At 42.4% G+C, this 13,406-nt stretch overlaps 1 protein-coding gene across 1 annotated transcript in view; it reads left to right on the plus strand.

Moving 5' to 3' along the window:
• The window catches only part of CDKAL1 (CDKAL1 threonylcarbamoyladenosine tRNA methylthiotransferase), a 416,090-nt gene that overhangs the window by 119,473 nt on the left and 283,211 nt on the right, over positions 1-13,406 (plus strand). The window contains exon 5 of the mRNA XM_086469156.1: positions 11,077-11,173. Coding sequence (XP_086325282.1) covers positions 11,077-11,173 — 97 coding nt within the window. The remainder of the gene's footprint in view (positions 1-11,076; positions 11,174-13,406) is intronic.

Consider the following 13,406-nt stretch of genomic DNA (forward strand, 5'->3'; position numbering starts at 1 on the left):
GAAAAAAAAAAAAGTCATAGAAATAGGAACACATTTTAGGACTAGCACCTAAATCACAGAGCTTTCTAGATGACATTTCTTAAACTTGGTCTCTTCCTAAAGCGCTAGCCTGTGCACTCCAAATAAAGTAAGGAAGTTCGATTCACGTGAAATTAGGGCCAAAAATACAACCTCCAACCCCCCTGTCTCATTCCTGCTTAACAAAATTCAAACCTATTCTTCCACAGGTCAGCAAGCAGGTCTGAGATTGAGTTGTGGGGAAAGCTTGCCCAGGAGTGCTTAACATTGGGATGGAAAGGTTTGAATTCAAATAACATTAGCGCAAAACCTATGGCATCTGATCAGGGGTTTGTCTTGGTTAAGAATGCAGTGTCAGGAGTAGGGCAAGCTCTTCCTGGTTTAAAGTTTTGTACTGAATTTCTAGTATTTTCTGTTGCATGGCAAGGTCCCTCAATCTTTTACATAATTGGGGAAAAAAAACCAAACAAAACCAAACTTGACTTCTTAGCAATAATGAGAAAAAGAAAATTGTCTTGGTTTGAAAGACAGGTGTCTGTGGAGGAAGGCAGGAGCCTCCCTTGAAATGGAAAATGCAACCCCCTTCCCTCCAAATTATTATAATTTTGAAATTAACGGGCCTTCAGGCAAAGATATGGGGAATAGGAATAACAGTTCTTTACTAATATATATATATATATATATATATATATATATATATATAAAACACAAGGCAGGAAAAAAAAACCAACCCACTGGTTTACACTGACAGAGTCAGAAATACAACCTGCCACCCTGTTAGGGTGGCAGTAGCAGTCCGATAAGATGCTGGCTGCAGTCCTCCTGAAGTGATGGGTGTAGTTCTGTGGAAGCAGCGATCAGGTAAAAGAGTCTGGTCTTCCTCCGAAGGTCCAGTGGTAGGTAGGTAGCTCTTGTCCTCTGGAACTCCAGTGGGGGAAAAAAAAACTCCTCCGGGAATCCAGTGGAAGAAGGCTGCTAGGGTGTTCAAGATCTCCGTTTTTATTTGGCATGGACTGCTTGGCTCCTTCTCCCCCCCTCCCGGGCGGAGCATCTCAGAATGGGATGGGGAGTCGTGAGGCAGTTCCTTGATGGGCCATTAACAGGAGGTAGTCCAGGAGCGAGTTATCGATGGGTCAGGCGATAAGGCATTGTTGTGCCCAGTAACAGGAGATAGTCCAGAGGGGGGAGGCAGGGAGCACCGCCCCACCTGGCCTCAACAGCTCCTGAAGATGGTAATAGAATACCTTTTTGGGGCACATTTTCCACTGTAACCTAGGACAAAAATTAAAATATATATGTGTTTTAGCAGACAAGTAACAATCTGTTCACCACCAGCCAAGTTGAATTTTTTTGATGAGCACATTGTTATTAATTGCACTTTCCTTTTCCAAGCAATTTTGTTGTAATTTCAATTACAGGTTTTGCAGATTTGCTTTGAAGTTATGGTATATTGATTTTTAAATTTATTTTCTTAGTCATCGGGAGGGACAGCAGCTGGCCTGTAACCATTCTTGTCAAGCCTGCACAAAGGCCGTCCTGGTAGATCTCTGTTTTGGGGGAAGGAACTTCCTCTGTGATGTTGGTCAATTCAGCCTTGCTTGGGGTTACAAAAACTACCAGCTAGTGCTAAGGTGAGATTTAGGATTTATTCCTCCATCCCATCTTGTTCCTAAATAAATCTTGGTCTGATTTTGCAATTTGATAAAATCTTTGTACTGTTACTTCAAAAGCCTTTGCAGGAAGAACAGACCATCATCACCACTAAAATACTGTACTTGTTTGAGTAATGACTGCCCAGGAATAACTGTTGCGTCTTTAATTGCTGCCTATAAAGTTACGTTTACAGAAAATTTGAGTAAGACTCAGGCACAGATCTGACTAGCTCTAGAGTTTAAGATGGGATTGCCTTTTGCAGCCAAATCTTCAGTCACTGCACTTACATGCCAGTAGCTGGATGAAAATAAGTTTCACAGAATGGTGGGGGTTGGAAGGGACTTCTAGAGATCATCTAGTCCAACCCCCTGCCAAAGCAGGTTCACGTAGAGTGGGTTGCACAAGATCGTGTCCTGGCGGGTTTTGAATATCCCCAGAGAAGGAGACTCCACAACCTCCCTGGGCAGGCTGTTCCAGTGCTCTGTCACCCTCAGAGTAAAGAAGTTTTTCCTCATGTTGAGGTGGAACTTCCTGTGCTCCAGTTTGTGCCTGTCACTGGGCACCACTGAAAAGAGCCTGGCCCTATCCTCTTGACACCCAACCTTTAGATATTCATAGGTGTTGATAAGGTCCCCTCCTCAGCCTTCTCTTTTCCAGGCTAAAGAGCCCCAGGTCTCTCAGCCTTTCCTCATAAGAGACATGCTCCAGCCCCCTCATTATCTTCGTAGCCCTCCACTGGACTCTCTCCAGTAGTTCCCTGTCCCTCTTGAACTGGGGGGCCCAGAACTGGACAGAGCACTCCAGGTGTGGCCTCACCAGGGCAGAGTAGAGGGGGAAGAGAACCTCCCTTGACCTGCTGGCCACACTCTTCTTCATGCACCCCAGGATGCCATTGGCCTTCCTGGCCACAAGGGCACATGGCCGGCTCACAGTCAACTTGTTGTCTACCACAACTCCCAGGTCCTTGTTTGCAGAGCTGCTCTCCAATAGGTCGACCTCCAGCCTGTACTGGTGCATGGGGTTATTCCTCCCCGGGTGCAGGACCCTACACTTGCCCCTGTTAAACTTCATTAGGTTCCTTTCCGCCCAGCTCTCCAGCCTGTCTAGGCTCACTGAATGACAGTCCAACCTTCTGGTGTGTCAGCCACTTCTCCCAGTTTAGTGTCATCAGCAAACTTGCTGAGGGTCCCTTCGTCCAGGTCGTTGATGATGTAACGGGTCTGCGTGGCAAGGTTTTGGTAGCGGGGGGGGAGTTACAGGGGTGGCTTCTGTATGAAGTTGCTAGAAGTTTCCCCTATGTCAGATATAGCCAATGCCAGCCGGCTTTAAGACGGACCCGCTGCTGGCCAAGGCCAAGCCAATCAGCGACAGCGTTTTTTGCCTCTGTGATAACGTATTTAAGAGAGTGAAAAACTTGTGGCACAGCAGTAATTGCTGCGAGTGAGAGGAGTGAGAATATGTGAGAAAAACATCCTGCAGACACCCAGGTCAGTGAAGAAGGAGGGGGAGGAGATGCTCGTGGCGCCGGAGCAGCGATTCCCCTGCAGCCTGTGGTGAAGACCATGATAAGGCAGGCTGTGCCCCTGCAGCCCATGGGCGGTGGAGCAGATGACTGCCTACACCCCGTGGAGGGCCCCCATGCCAGAGTAGGTGGATACCTGAAGGAAGCTGTGAACCCGTGGGAAGCCTGCACTGGAGCAGGCTCCTGGCAGGACCTGTGGCCTGCGGAGAGAGAGAAGCCCACGCTGGAGCAGGTTTGCTGCTAGTGACCCCGTGAGGGGGGCTCACACTGGAGCAGACGGTTCCTGAAGGACTGCACACCATGAAGGAGATCCATGTTGGAGCAGTTCTTGAAGGACTGAACCGGTGGGAAGACTCTCGCTGGAGAAGTCATGGAGGACTTTCTCCCGTGAGGGGGACCCCACATTGGAGCAGGGTAAACGTGTGAGGAATCCTCCCCCTGAGGAGGAAGGAGTGGCAGAAAACAACAGTGTGATGAACTGACCCCAACCCCCATTCCCTGATTTTCCCCTGTGCCGCTGGGGGGAGGAGGGAGGAAAATCAGGATCAAAGTTATGACCGGGAAAGGAGGGAGGGGTGGGGGGAAGGTGTTTTAAGATTTCGTTTTATTTCTCATTACTCCTCTCTGAGTTAATTGGCAAAAATTACGTTTTTCCTTTAATGGAGTCTGTTCTGCCCATGACAGTAAATGCTGAGTGATCTCCCTGTCCTTATCTCAACCCCACAAGCCTGTTGTTATTTTTTTCCTCTCCTCTCTCCTGTCCAGTTAAGGAGGGGGAGTGATAGAGTGGCTTTGGTGGGCACCTGGCATTTTGGCCAGGGTCAACCCACCACATATGTGGAACAAGACTGGACCCAGTACTGACCCCTGGGGAACACCACTAGCCGCAGGCCTCCAGCTGGACTCAGCACCACTGATCACAACCCTCTGACCTCTGTCCTTCAGCCAGTTGTCAATCCACCTCACTGTCAGCTTGTCTATCCCATGCTTTCTAAGCTTCCCTATGGGGATGCGATAGGAGACAGTGTCAAAGGCCTTGCTGAAGTTGAGGTAGACAACATCCACTGCTCCCCCCTTATCCACCCAGCTTGGAAACCAATGGGTTTCCATTCAAACAGGGGTATTTAAGCTAATGCAATAAGCTGTGTTGGAAGAATTCCCCGTAGTTTGGAAGCCACTGCTAAACCATCATTTTGGACTGTGATGGACACAAGTGTCTGCCATACAACAGATTCAGCCAGGCTTTTACTTGTAAAAAGCAGAAGTGTATGTAGTGCATTCAAATGCAGTTTTTCTGAGTGGGAGGGATGCAGGAAGTGTAACACCTGTTCATGCAGATACTGTGAGTATTGAAATGTAGATAAAATACACTTTTTGCTTCCTGAGGTATGTCCTGTCTAAACTTAGGGAAAAATTTAAGATGTAGCATATGATTCTTGGGGTTATTCTCAGAGCTGACCTTCTATGAAAAGCTGTATTGGATATTTTTATCCTTTTATTTATTTATTTTTGCCTGGAGCACATCTTTACAGCCCGAGTTTTGAGTCTCATGGAGCAAGCATTTGTGTCTTTTTGAAGTATTTTTGGAAAAGACATGCTTGCTTTTGTCAGGAGGAGAATGTGCAAATTATATTTCCCCTGGGCTGTTTACATGTTATGTGATGTTTTTTGTCAAAGGAGACAAGTTGTGAGGATGCAATATGATAACTAGAGGGCTGCTTTGCTAGAGATTGGTCCTCAAAGAGCAATTTAGTAAACTCCAATAGTATAAGCATCCTCAAGTGAACTTTACGTCTTCACATACCTCACAAGGAAAATACGGTAGTTCTTTGGGGGCTGTGGAACTGTACAGGGAGGCTCACGGGTCTAAGTAGACTTGAGTGGTTCTGCTCTAATGAATAACGTTGACAAGCTTTCCTCAGGTCTTCCTTTACGAGGCTGTCCCTAACCTTGAAAGCACCATATGCATAAGTTTCTTAGATGCTTTTTATTTACCCATGCTGCTCAGCATATTGCAGCCTCAAAGGTTTCGTGAGACTTGTCAAGCTCGCCATAGATGAAACAAGGCGTTCCCATGGCCTTCTCTTTTTCTGTTTCCTTCCCAACAGCTTTCCCTTGACCTCTGTTTCGGCTCTACTGCAGCCTTTCTCCCATGAGCTAACTTAACAGAATAAAATGGTAAAAAAAAACCCCCAAACTCAGCTCAATAGGTTTCTCCTATATCAGTGATTTAAGTGGGGCCCTGGAAGGGCTTGGAGCAGAGGAGGAGTGGTAGCACATGGCCAGAAATCAGAAGGAGGAGGGGCTGGAGTTGGAGAAAGGTAGGAGCAGCAGTAGCAGACAAGGAGGATGGGAAAGCAAGCCTTTGGGTAGTCATGAGACATTAGATTGCCTCAAAGCCTATAAAGCCACAGTACAAGTTATTTATAATTTTTCAAACAAAATAGCTGTGTGATTTTATGGATTTTCAGGAATGTATCCCAGATGCTATACAGGCACCATCTTTTCATTCCAGGGGTGTTGCACTCTCTTTAAAACTTGTGGCTTCTTGCTGATTAATTCAGCAGATGAGACAGTTGAAAGATGTTTCACATGTTTGAATCTTTAGCCAAATAGCATTTCTTTTTCCCCAGAGACATCACAGCACTGTTTCTACAGCCTGGGAAGTAGTATTCCCCCAGTTTTGCTTTTTATAACCCTTGGCAGCCTGGTCTCAACATATACTCAGCTCATACTGTATTCAGCTGGAGCTGCCTTAGCCAAACTTTTTCATTTATACTGGCGTTGGACAATTCTAGACTCAAACCTGCTGTTGATGTATGACTTCAGACCTTTCTAAAATACCTGATAAGGGGTGTGCAGATTTTGTGTGATTGAAGGCTGTGAGAATCGCATGAACAGACTACACTGATGCCTTGCACAGTTCGATTTAATTATAGACATCTTAACATGAAAGGCACCAGGTTTGTGCTGGTGCAGCCATGGGGAGGTGAGTACTGTGTTTGGCAGAAATAGCTCTTTGATGTAAAAACTTGCTTGAGACTATGGTGAGTTGTCATCTGCCTAGTAGGATTCAGGTTGAAATATTTCCCTTTTCATTTCAGATAACAAAGATACTTCCTGTTTTACTTTAGCATTAGACATAGTTCCTCTTTATTTTATGAACGTTTCCCAACTACTGTCAATGTGAAGCTTAACAAGCTCACTGTAAAGCGTTTTCCACCCTAATTTATTGCTTTTGCTGAAAATTCTTCTTCTTCTCTTACTTATATTTGACTGTTACTTAGTCCTTCTGCTGCAGGCAGCATTCTGCTCATTGTTTAAACACTGCTTCATTATTTAATTCCACCAACAGTGGGTTTTGGAGGAATCCATTTGGGGTTTGTAGGTATAATACTGGTTTTCACATATCTGCTACTAGAGCAGCACTTTACAAACTACATGTTTCATGCTGACCAGTCTGTAGTTTGCCAGCTTTGCTCCCTGCAGGAGAGTCCGCTTTTGATTTCAGATGCCTGCCATGCCTTCTGCGCAGCTGGGAAACCTTGGTGAGTCATGAAGGTGGCTCTCTGAAAGCAGAGTCATTCACTGAAGAGTTTGCTGCTTGTAAGAGTCCAGTGGGCATCTCTGCTTATGGAAAAGGGAGGCGAGCAGGGAGCAGTGATTATCTGGCTTCTCTTGTCTCTTTGCCAAACAACAAGTTAGCAATTTCTTCCCATGCCGTGGATCTTCCATTGAACTTCTGATGTCATGGTCTTCCATTAAACTTAGCTCATCTTCTTTGCTTTCACTTTTTTGTTTAATTGCTTTCCTCAGATTTGAACCTCAGGCAAAGATCCCTGACTTTTTTCCTGTGGTGATTCCACCTGAGTAGCTGTGTGAGTCATGAAGAAGTGGTACAGCTTCCCGCCCTGGCTGCTGTGGTACCCAGCAGTGTTGCTGTACACACAGTGCTGATGCAACAAGTGCTTACCGGGTTTTTTTTTGGAATGTGGAGGGTGTTTCTTTATCTTTGTTGTGTTACTGACAAAATTTTCTTGGAGCTCAAAGAAGAAAAAGTAGAGCAACCATGCAACATGTAACATGAAATTGTGAGCAGAATCCTCCCGTTTGGGCAGGTTCCTAACAACATAAATAGAAGTGCACATAAGCGAGACAGAAGTTTCTCCCCATCCAGGTTAGGTTCTCAGATTTACTTTGTAAAAAGCAGAATACGTTGAACGTATTTCATTAAGTCGGATAGTACAATGCTAGTTGCAATAACTCTCTATGCAGTGGAGTTGCAATGGAGTATAATCTATGATATCGCTACAGATCTTGCATGAGTCCTCTACTGTATGCAGTGCTTTTTTTCATGCCTCTGTTTTTTCTCACTTATTTTTTGTTCCCCACCCATTTCTTAGGAAGTAGCTTGAATAATTCCTTTCTTTAAAAAAGAATTGCTCAAACTAAATTTCTATTCAGATGAATATCTTGCAAGTAGTTTTTAGAAAAGAGTGTATTTCTAGAAAACATTTCCTGAGTCAATTAAATTGAAAGTTCAAGGTAAGGTTTGTGTAATTGAAAAACATAAAGTGTGTCTAAAAGGGAAGGTGTATTTATTGCCACCTACTAGATTCCATGAGGTATTGTTCTCTACTATTCATGTTTTTGAAGGATAAAGGCTTTTCTAATCCAGTTGCCATGCCAAATAGGTTTCTGAAGAATAATTTTTGTAGGCTTTTGTTAATATGAAGAGGGCTTGTTAAAGAATATTAGAAAGAGCTGACAATATAGTACTGGAATGCATATCTGAGAAGTGGTTTATTGAAAATGAGGGGATAATTTTCATAATTTCCTTACAATGGTTTTTCATTTGTGGTAGGTTTCATGGACTGTACGGAGTATTACGGATGTAATGAAAATTGACTATGATTGAAAATTTAGTTCTGACATTTCCACTTAATTGCATTTTAAAGCAAAAAAAAAAAATCTCAATGTACAAAATCCTTTATTCTGTAGAGACCTGTACAACTTTAAAAAAGTTAAATGAAGGCAGTGCTTATTATGAAGAATGTTCAGTTTAACTTTTTTCCCCCTAGTTCCAGTTACAGTCCCAGAAGATACGGCAAAATGTTAAAGCTGTGAAATAACATTAAAATGCCATTTAATGTATCAAGGGAAACTTTGTTTATTTTTTTCTCAGATAAAAAGACTGGAGTAAAAGCTTTTTCTTCTGTAGTGCTCACAGGTTTTCAAGTAGAGGGAGACAGCTGTTGGTAGCACAGACTATACCAGATGCAGAGCTGCCTGGGGACATGTGCTTTGTTTGCTGGAGACAGGTCTTATTGTCTTGCCTTGAGGCGGTAGGTTGAGTCGGTAGGTTGAGTCTGTTAGACTATAGAAGTAGTGGCTTTTGTCCTCTGAGTTAGTGGAGTGTCACGTGGTGCTATGTGACATTTTTAGGTAATGCATGAAGTAGGATTTCTTTATTTTATTTTCTTTTACTTGGCTGTGTAGTAGTAGGTGACCTCTATTGAAGTTATGCAAAATCCTTAAATATTTCCTGTGGAAAGAAAAGAAGGATTGCAGATTTCGGAGACACGTTGCTTGGTTCCCTGCCTAAGAAGTATACTAAATTAGCATTTCACTGTAGTTCTTTATCCGTAGAAACATTATCAAGGAAGAGGTGAAAGGATTCGCATTTCTATTATATACCTTAGCATGCAAGCAGAGGACTAGTGAGACTCCGTCTGATGAATGTCTGAAGATTTCCTGAAAGTCCCACTAAAGAAAATTGAGCATTTTAGAGACGTACTGCATTTATATTAGATATGAGGCGTAATACATTTTCCTGTTATTTCACACTTGTCTATGTATAGGATATTTAATTTTTTCCTTCGAAATACCTCATTTTAGCGTAGCAGCCAGCACAAGGTATTTGGCAAGGTGGCCTGTGATCTCCTTTAATATTATAATTTGTGTGTTCTTGTGAGATTTCATTTGAGCTAAGATTGGTAAATGAATTTGTCCATATTATGAGTATGAAGTGAAAATGGTGAGTCATGGAACTGTGTGCTACCAGTCTGGGTTTGTGTTTTTTTTTTTTTTTTTTCTTTGTTACATTTGCATTTGCTGGGGATCTCCAGATTCTCGGTGTAGTAGCATCCTCATGCTTGTTGAACAGTGCTTTCCCTAGTGCACTCAGCTTGGAGGCAGCTCAAGCAAGCTGAAGAGTATAAAATTGTCAAAGCAATTGTGTATTTTGGGTAAGATAATTTTTCTGAAAAATGTTATGACATGTCTTAGCCTGTTCCAACAGAACAGTAAACACTTCATGAATCCATATATTGCTGGAGAAAATATGGATTTACAAGGTTCCAGTTTGACAAGGTTCCAGTTTGACAGAAGTTTGCCAGGAGGTCGTGATACAGTACGCAACTGTGAAAGATCATTCTTAGAGCAACCCGTAATATGTCAGACCTAGCAAATCTGCTAAAATTATTCAGTGCTTCTCCTCTTTACTGTTTTGCACATTATAATGGAGTAGTCATGTTGGGTTAATGTGTTAATGGATGAGCTTAAAAGTTTAATGAACAGAAGCAGGTTTTGCATCTGACTGTTTGTATGAAGCTCATAGTTTTGTTCAGTGCTTCCTGTAGATTCAAGATTCAGTGACGGCTTGATAGTCAGTGTTGAAATCAAAGTGAGTCAAAGTATTACTAATGAAATGAACAGTGTTAACCATTTAATCTTAGTGTTTTGGTTTTCTAGTTGGTGCTAAGGTAGCATCAAAGCTAAGGAATTATGTAAGTGAATATCCTGACAAATGTCTTTGCCAAAGGCAAGCAGTTAAAGCCTGAAAATGCTCAATATGATTTGAAGTAAACATTTACTTTAACATTTCTAAGTAAACATCAGAAGGCTGCTGTAACTGGTCATTTCTGACTGGTACTACATAAATACTTCGGTTCTGAGCTAGTGGTTCCTATCTGCGTAGGCTGTCCCTTGCGTTCTGTGTAACTTTTCATAGAATCACAGAATGGCTTGGGCTGGAAAGGACCTTAAAGATCACCTAGTTCCAAACCCCCTGCCATGGGCAGGGACACCTCCCACTAGACCAGGTTGCTCCAAGCCCCATCCAATCTGGCCGTGGACACTGCCAGGGAGGGGGCAGCCACAGCTTCTCTGGGCAACCTGTGCCAGTGCCTCACCACCCTCACACTGAAGAATTTCTTCCCAATATCTGATCTAAATCTTCCCTCTTTCAGTTTGAAACTGTTACCCCTCATCCTGTCACTACCTTCCCTGATCAAGAGCCCCTCCCCACCTTTCCTGTAGCCTCCTTCAAGTACTGGAAGGGCTCTGTAAGGTCTCCCTGGAGCCTTCTCTTCTCCAGGCCAAACCACCCCAACTCTCTCAGCCCGTCCTCATAGGGAAGCTGCTCCAGTCCCCTGACCATCTTTGTGGCCTCCTCTGGACCCACTCCAGCAGGTCTGGGTCTTTCTTGTGCTGGGGCCCCAGAGCATTTTCTTGAATTGTGCTTAATATCTGTGTCCAGTCTTTCTTGACCAGATTCTCTGCCATCATTGTGGCAAATAAAGGTTAACTGAACTTGATTAGAGCTTTCAAGGTTGCACTTTTGTCCAGGCTACACAGTGGGAATGGTCTCTGTAGATACTTCCCAAACTGAGCCACGTGTGCTGTAGCCTGATGGCTTCCTATGGATGACTTCTGGCATGTTGATTTGTTTGATGTCTGAGGTTCAAACATGTACAAGTTGCTTCTGGTTTGAGATTGGTTTCATTGTGGTTGTTTTCCTGTGTCACATGTACAAAATGACTACTTTGAAGTTGAAAATGATCAAATTTGAAAATAATAACATGCTGTCTGTCCTTCTTTAGGAAAGCCCAAGAAGAGAAGAAGAAAGTGGTTCTAGCAGGCTGTGTGCCACAAGCCCAGCCACGTCAGGACTACCTGAAAGGCTTGAGTATTATAGGGGTATGTATCTTTATCTATTAGAAGCCAAAGATTTTCATAAATGTTATCAATAGGTCAGTGTCAATATACAGACTTGGTTGCCTTTCTCTCAGAAAAAGTAGCAGAGAAGCTTGGTATCGCGCTCCCCACCGCCAGTTAGCCTTCTTGCGTTGTACGGCACTTAAACCTTCTTTCATCCATGGTCGTTTGGTTTGGTTGTGGCATGAGGGGAGAAGGAAAGGGATGCCATTGGTGGAGCTGAGTTCCAGTGCCCTTAGTAGCCTGAAAATATCCAGGCTTCATCCAGGATGATGAAGATATCCGTTAGCATATTCTTTAAAATATCACCGTTTATTTGCTTGAAGACAAAGAAATACACCCTTTGTTAAAATTGCTGGAAGAAGCGTTAAAGACCAGGCATATAAACTACACAGATGCAGCTGAGGTGGTTGTTTTTTGACTTCGCACTGTTGAGCAGAATGATAAATAGCAATGATTATTTTGTTTAAATTTGAGGCAATGTGAAGAGGTAAATCCACCGGTGTCTGAGTTGTTAAACAGTCACCAAACTTTACTGTGAAAAGGTGACCAGAGAGCTTTTGACTTAATTCAGTTAAAGTGCCTTCAGAATGAAGTACTGCTGTACCATTGAATCCCCTTTGTAAAATAGTCATGAAAATCCAGAAGTCAAGGCACAAGCTAACAAAAATTCTTTATTGTTCAAGCCTTTAGATTAAAACTGGATGAATTTGTAAAAAGCATGTTGGACTTGAAGCACCATCATCAGATTCGGTGTGTGAGAATTACAGTGAAGCTGTCCTGTGGTAGGTTAAGTCAGAGCAGATGTCCGTGCAGCACAGTTTCTGCTTTAAAAATGTAGAGTCGTGAATACATTTCCACTTCAGTGCCATAAATTCAGGTTGAAACCAAGATTTTTGTAGGAACAACAACAACAAAAATGTTGCAAAACCTTCACTTTCATTAGAAGATCATAGAAGATGCAGTTCTTCAAAGTAATTTAGAAGTAAAATAGTAGTTTGTTTGGAATTAGGAAGAAGATGGATTCATTAACTGATTTATTGGAAATCTTTATAAAGATGGACTTTGTGCTATTTGAAGTTTTAATTGATTACTTCTGTCATTCAAAATGTTGTATCTCCCAATTTTTTCCCAGCTGCCATTCTCAGCTACATTAATGCCTATCAATTAACTCAGTGCCTGGAAGTGATATTCAGGGGCTGTAAAATCCCACACTATTGTGTATAGATGACACTGCCTTGATAGTTACAGTTTAAAGGAAGAAAGAAACTTTGCACTCCACTCTGCAGTCTTACTTTACACAAATACAGGCAAGAGAACTGTGGTGCTCTGTCGTCTGTAGGACTCTGACTGATTAAGTGCAACTTACTCTGTGCAGCAGGGTAGGGAAACCAAAAAATAAATGGTGAAGGGATTTCCTCTTGGCTTGTAGGCAACATAGTTACGTGATCAGTAATTAGTTGTTACAGTGAATATAACAATTTCTGCCTTTTTTTTTTCTTTTATTCTTTTTGAACTTCTCTTAGGTAACACGTGATTTCTGAAAATTAGCCTCTTCGTCTTAATTTTGGTACCTAGAACAGGTGTTTAGTGAAAAATATTTGTAGCTTTGTATTTATTACAGAAAGATTTCTGTTAGGAGTTGCATTAGGCTGTTAATGCAGTGTTCCCAAGGACTTTTAAACTGGACCTGAAAATACTGAAGTGTGATCTTCACAATAAGGACACTGTATTCTAACTATCATTGATGTGGTAAAATTTATTTTGCTTTAAGTAATATGCTTCAGCTCAGACGGGCCTTAAAATTTAGGCATAACTATCAACAGAAGCAAAGCTAAGAGCAGATACAGTCCATGTTTTCAGTTTGTCTATTTAAGATTTTCTTCTCATTTTGCAAAGAGTGTGTGTGAGGGTGTGACTGTATTTAAGGGATGAGTTGTTCCCTTACTATTGCAAAATATTTTTGAAAGGCAGTTTTGACAGGATTGAGAAATAGAAAATGTTCTCTTGATGGTGGGATATTGATTCTGCTTCAAAGTTTTAAGCATTAAGAGTACACTTTTGGAGGTCTTGCTTTACCACTGGGTTGGTCTCATCTTCAACTTGTCTGAGAGAGTGAGTTGATTATGTAAGCTCTGCTTTTCTTTTAGTTTTGTTTTGAAGGAATGGTGTTGTCTGAGAACATGGTTATTTACCAGCAGTTATAACTCCCTTG

The sequence above is a fragment of the Leptosomus discolor genome, chromosome 8 (assembly GCF_034619465.1).
Source record: "Leptosomus discolor isolate bLepDis1 chromosome 8, bLepDis1.hap2, whole genome shotgun sequence".
Classification (NCBI taxonomy): domain Eukaryota; kingdom Metazoa; phylum Chordata; class Aves; order Leptosomiformes; family Leptosomidae; genus Leptosomus; species Leptosomus discolor.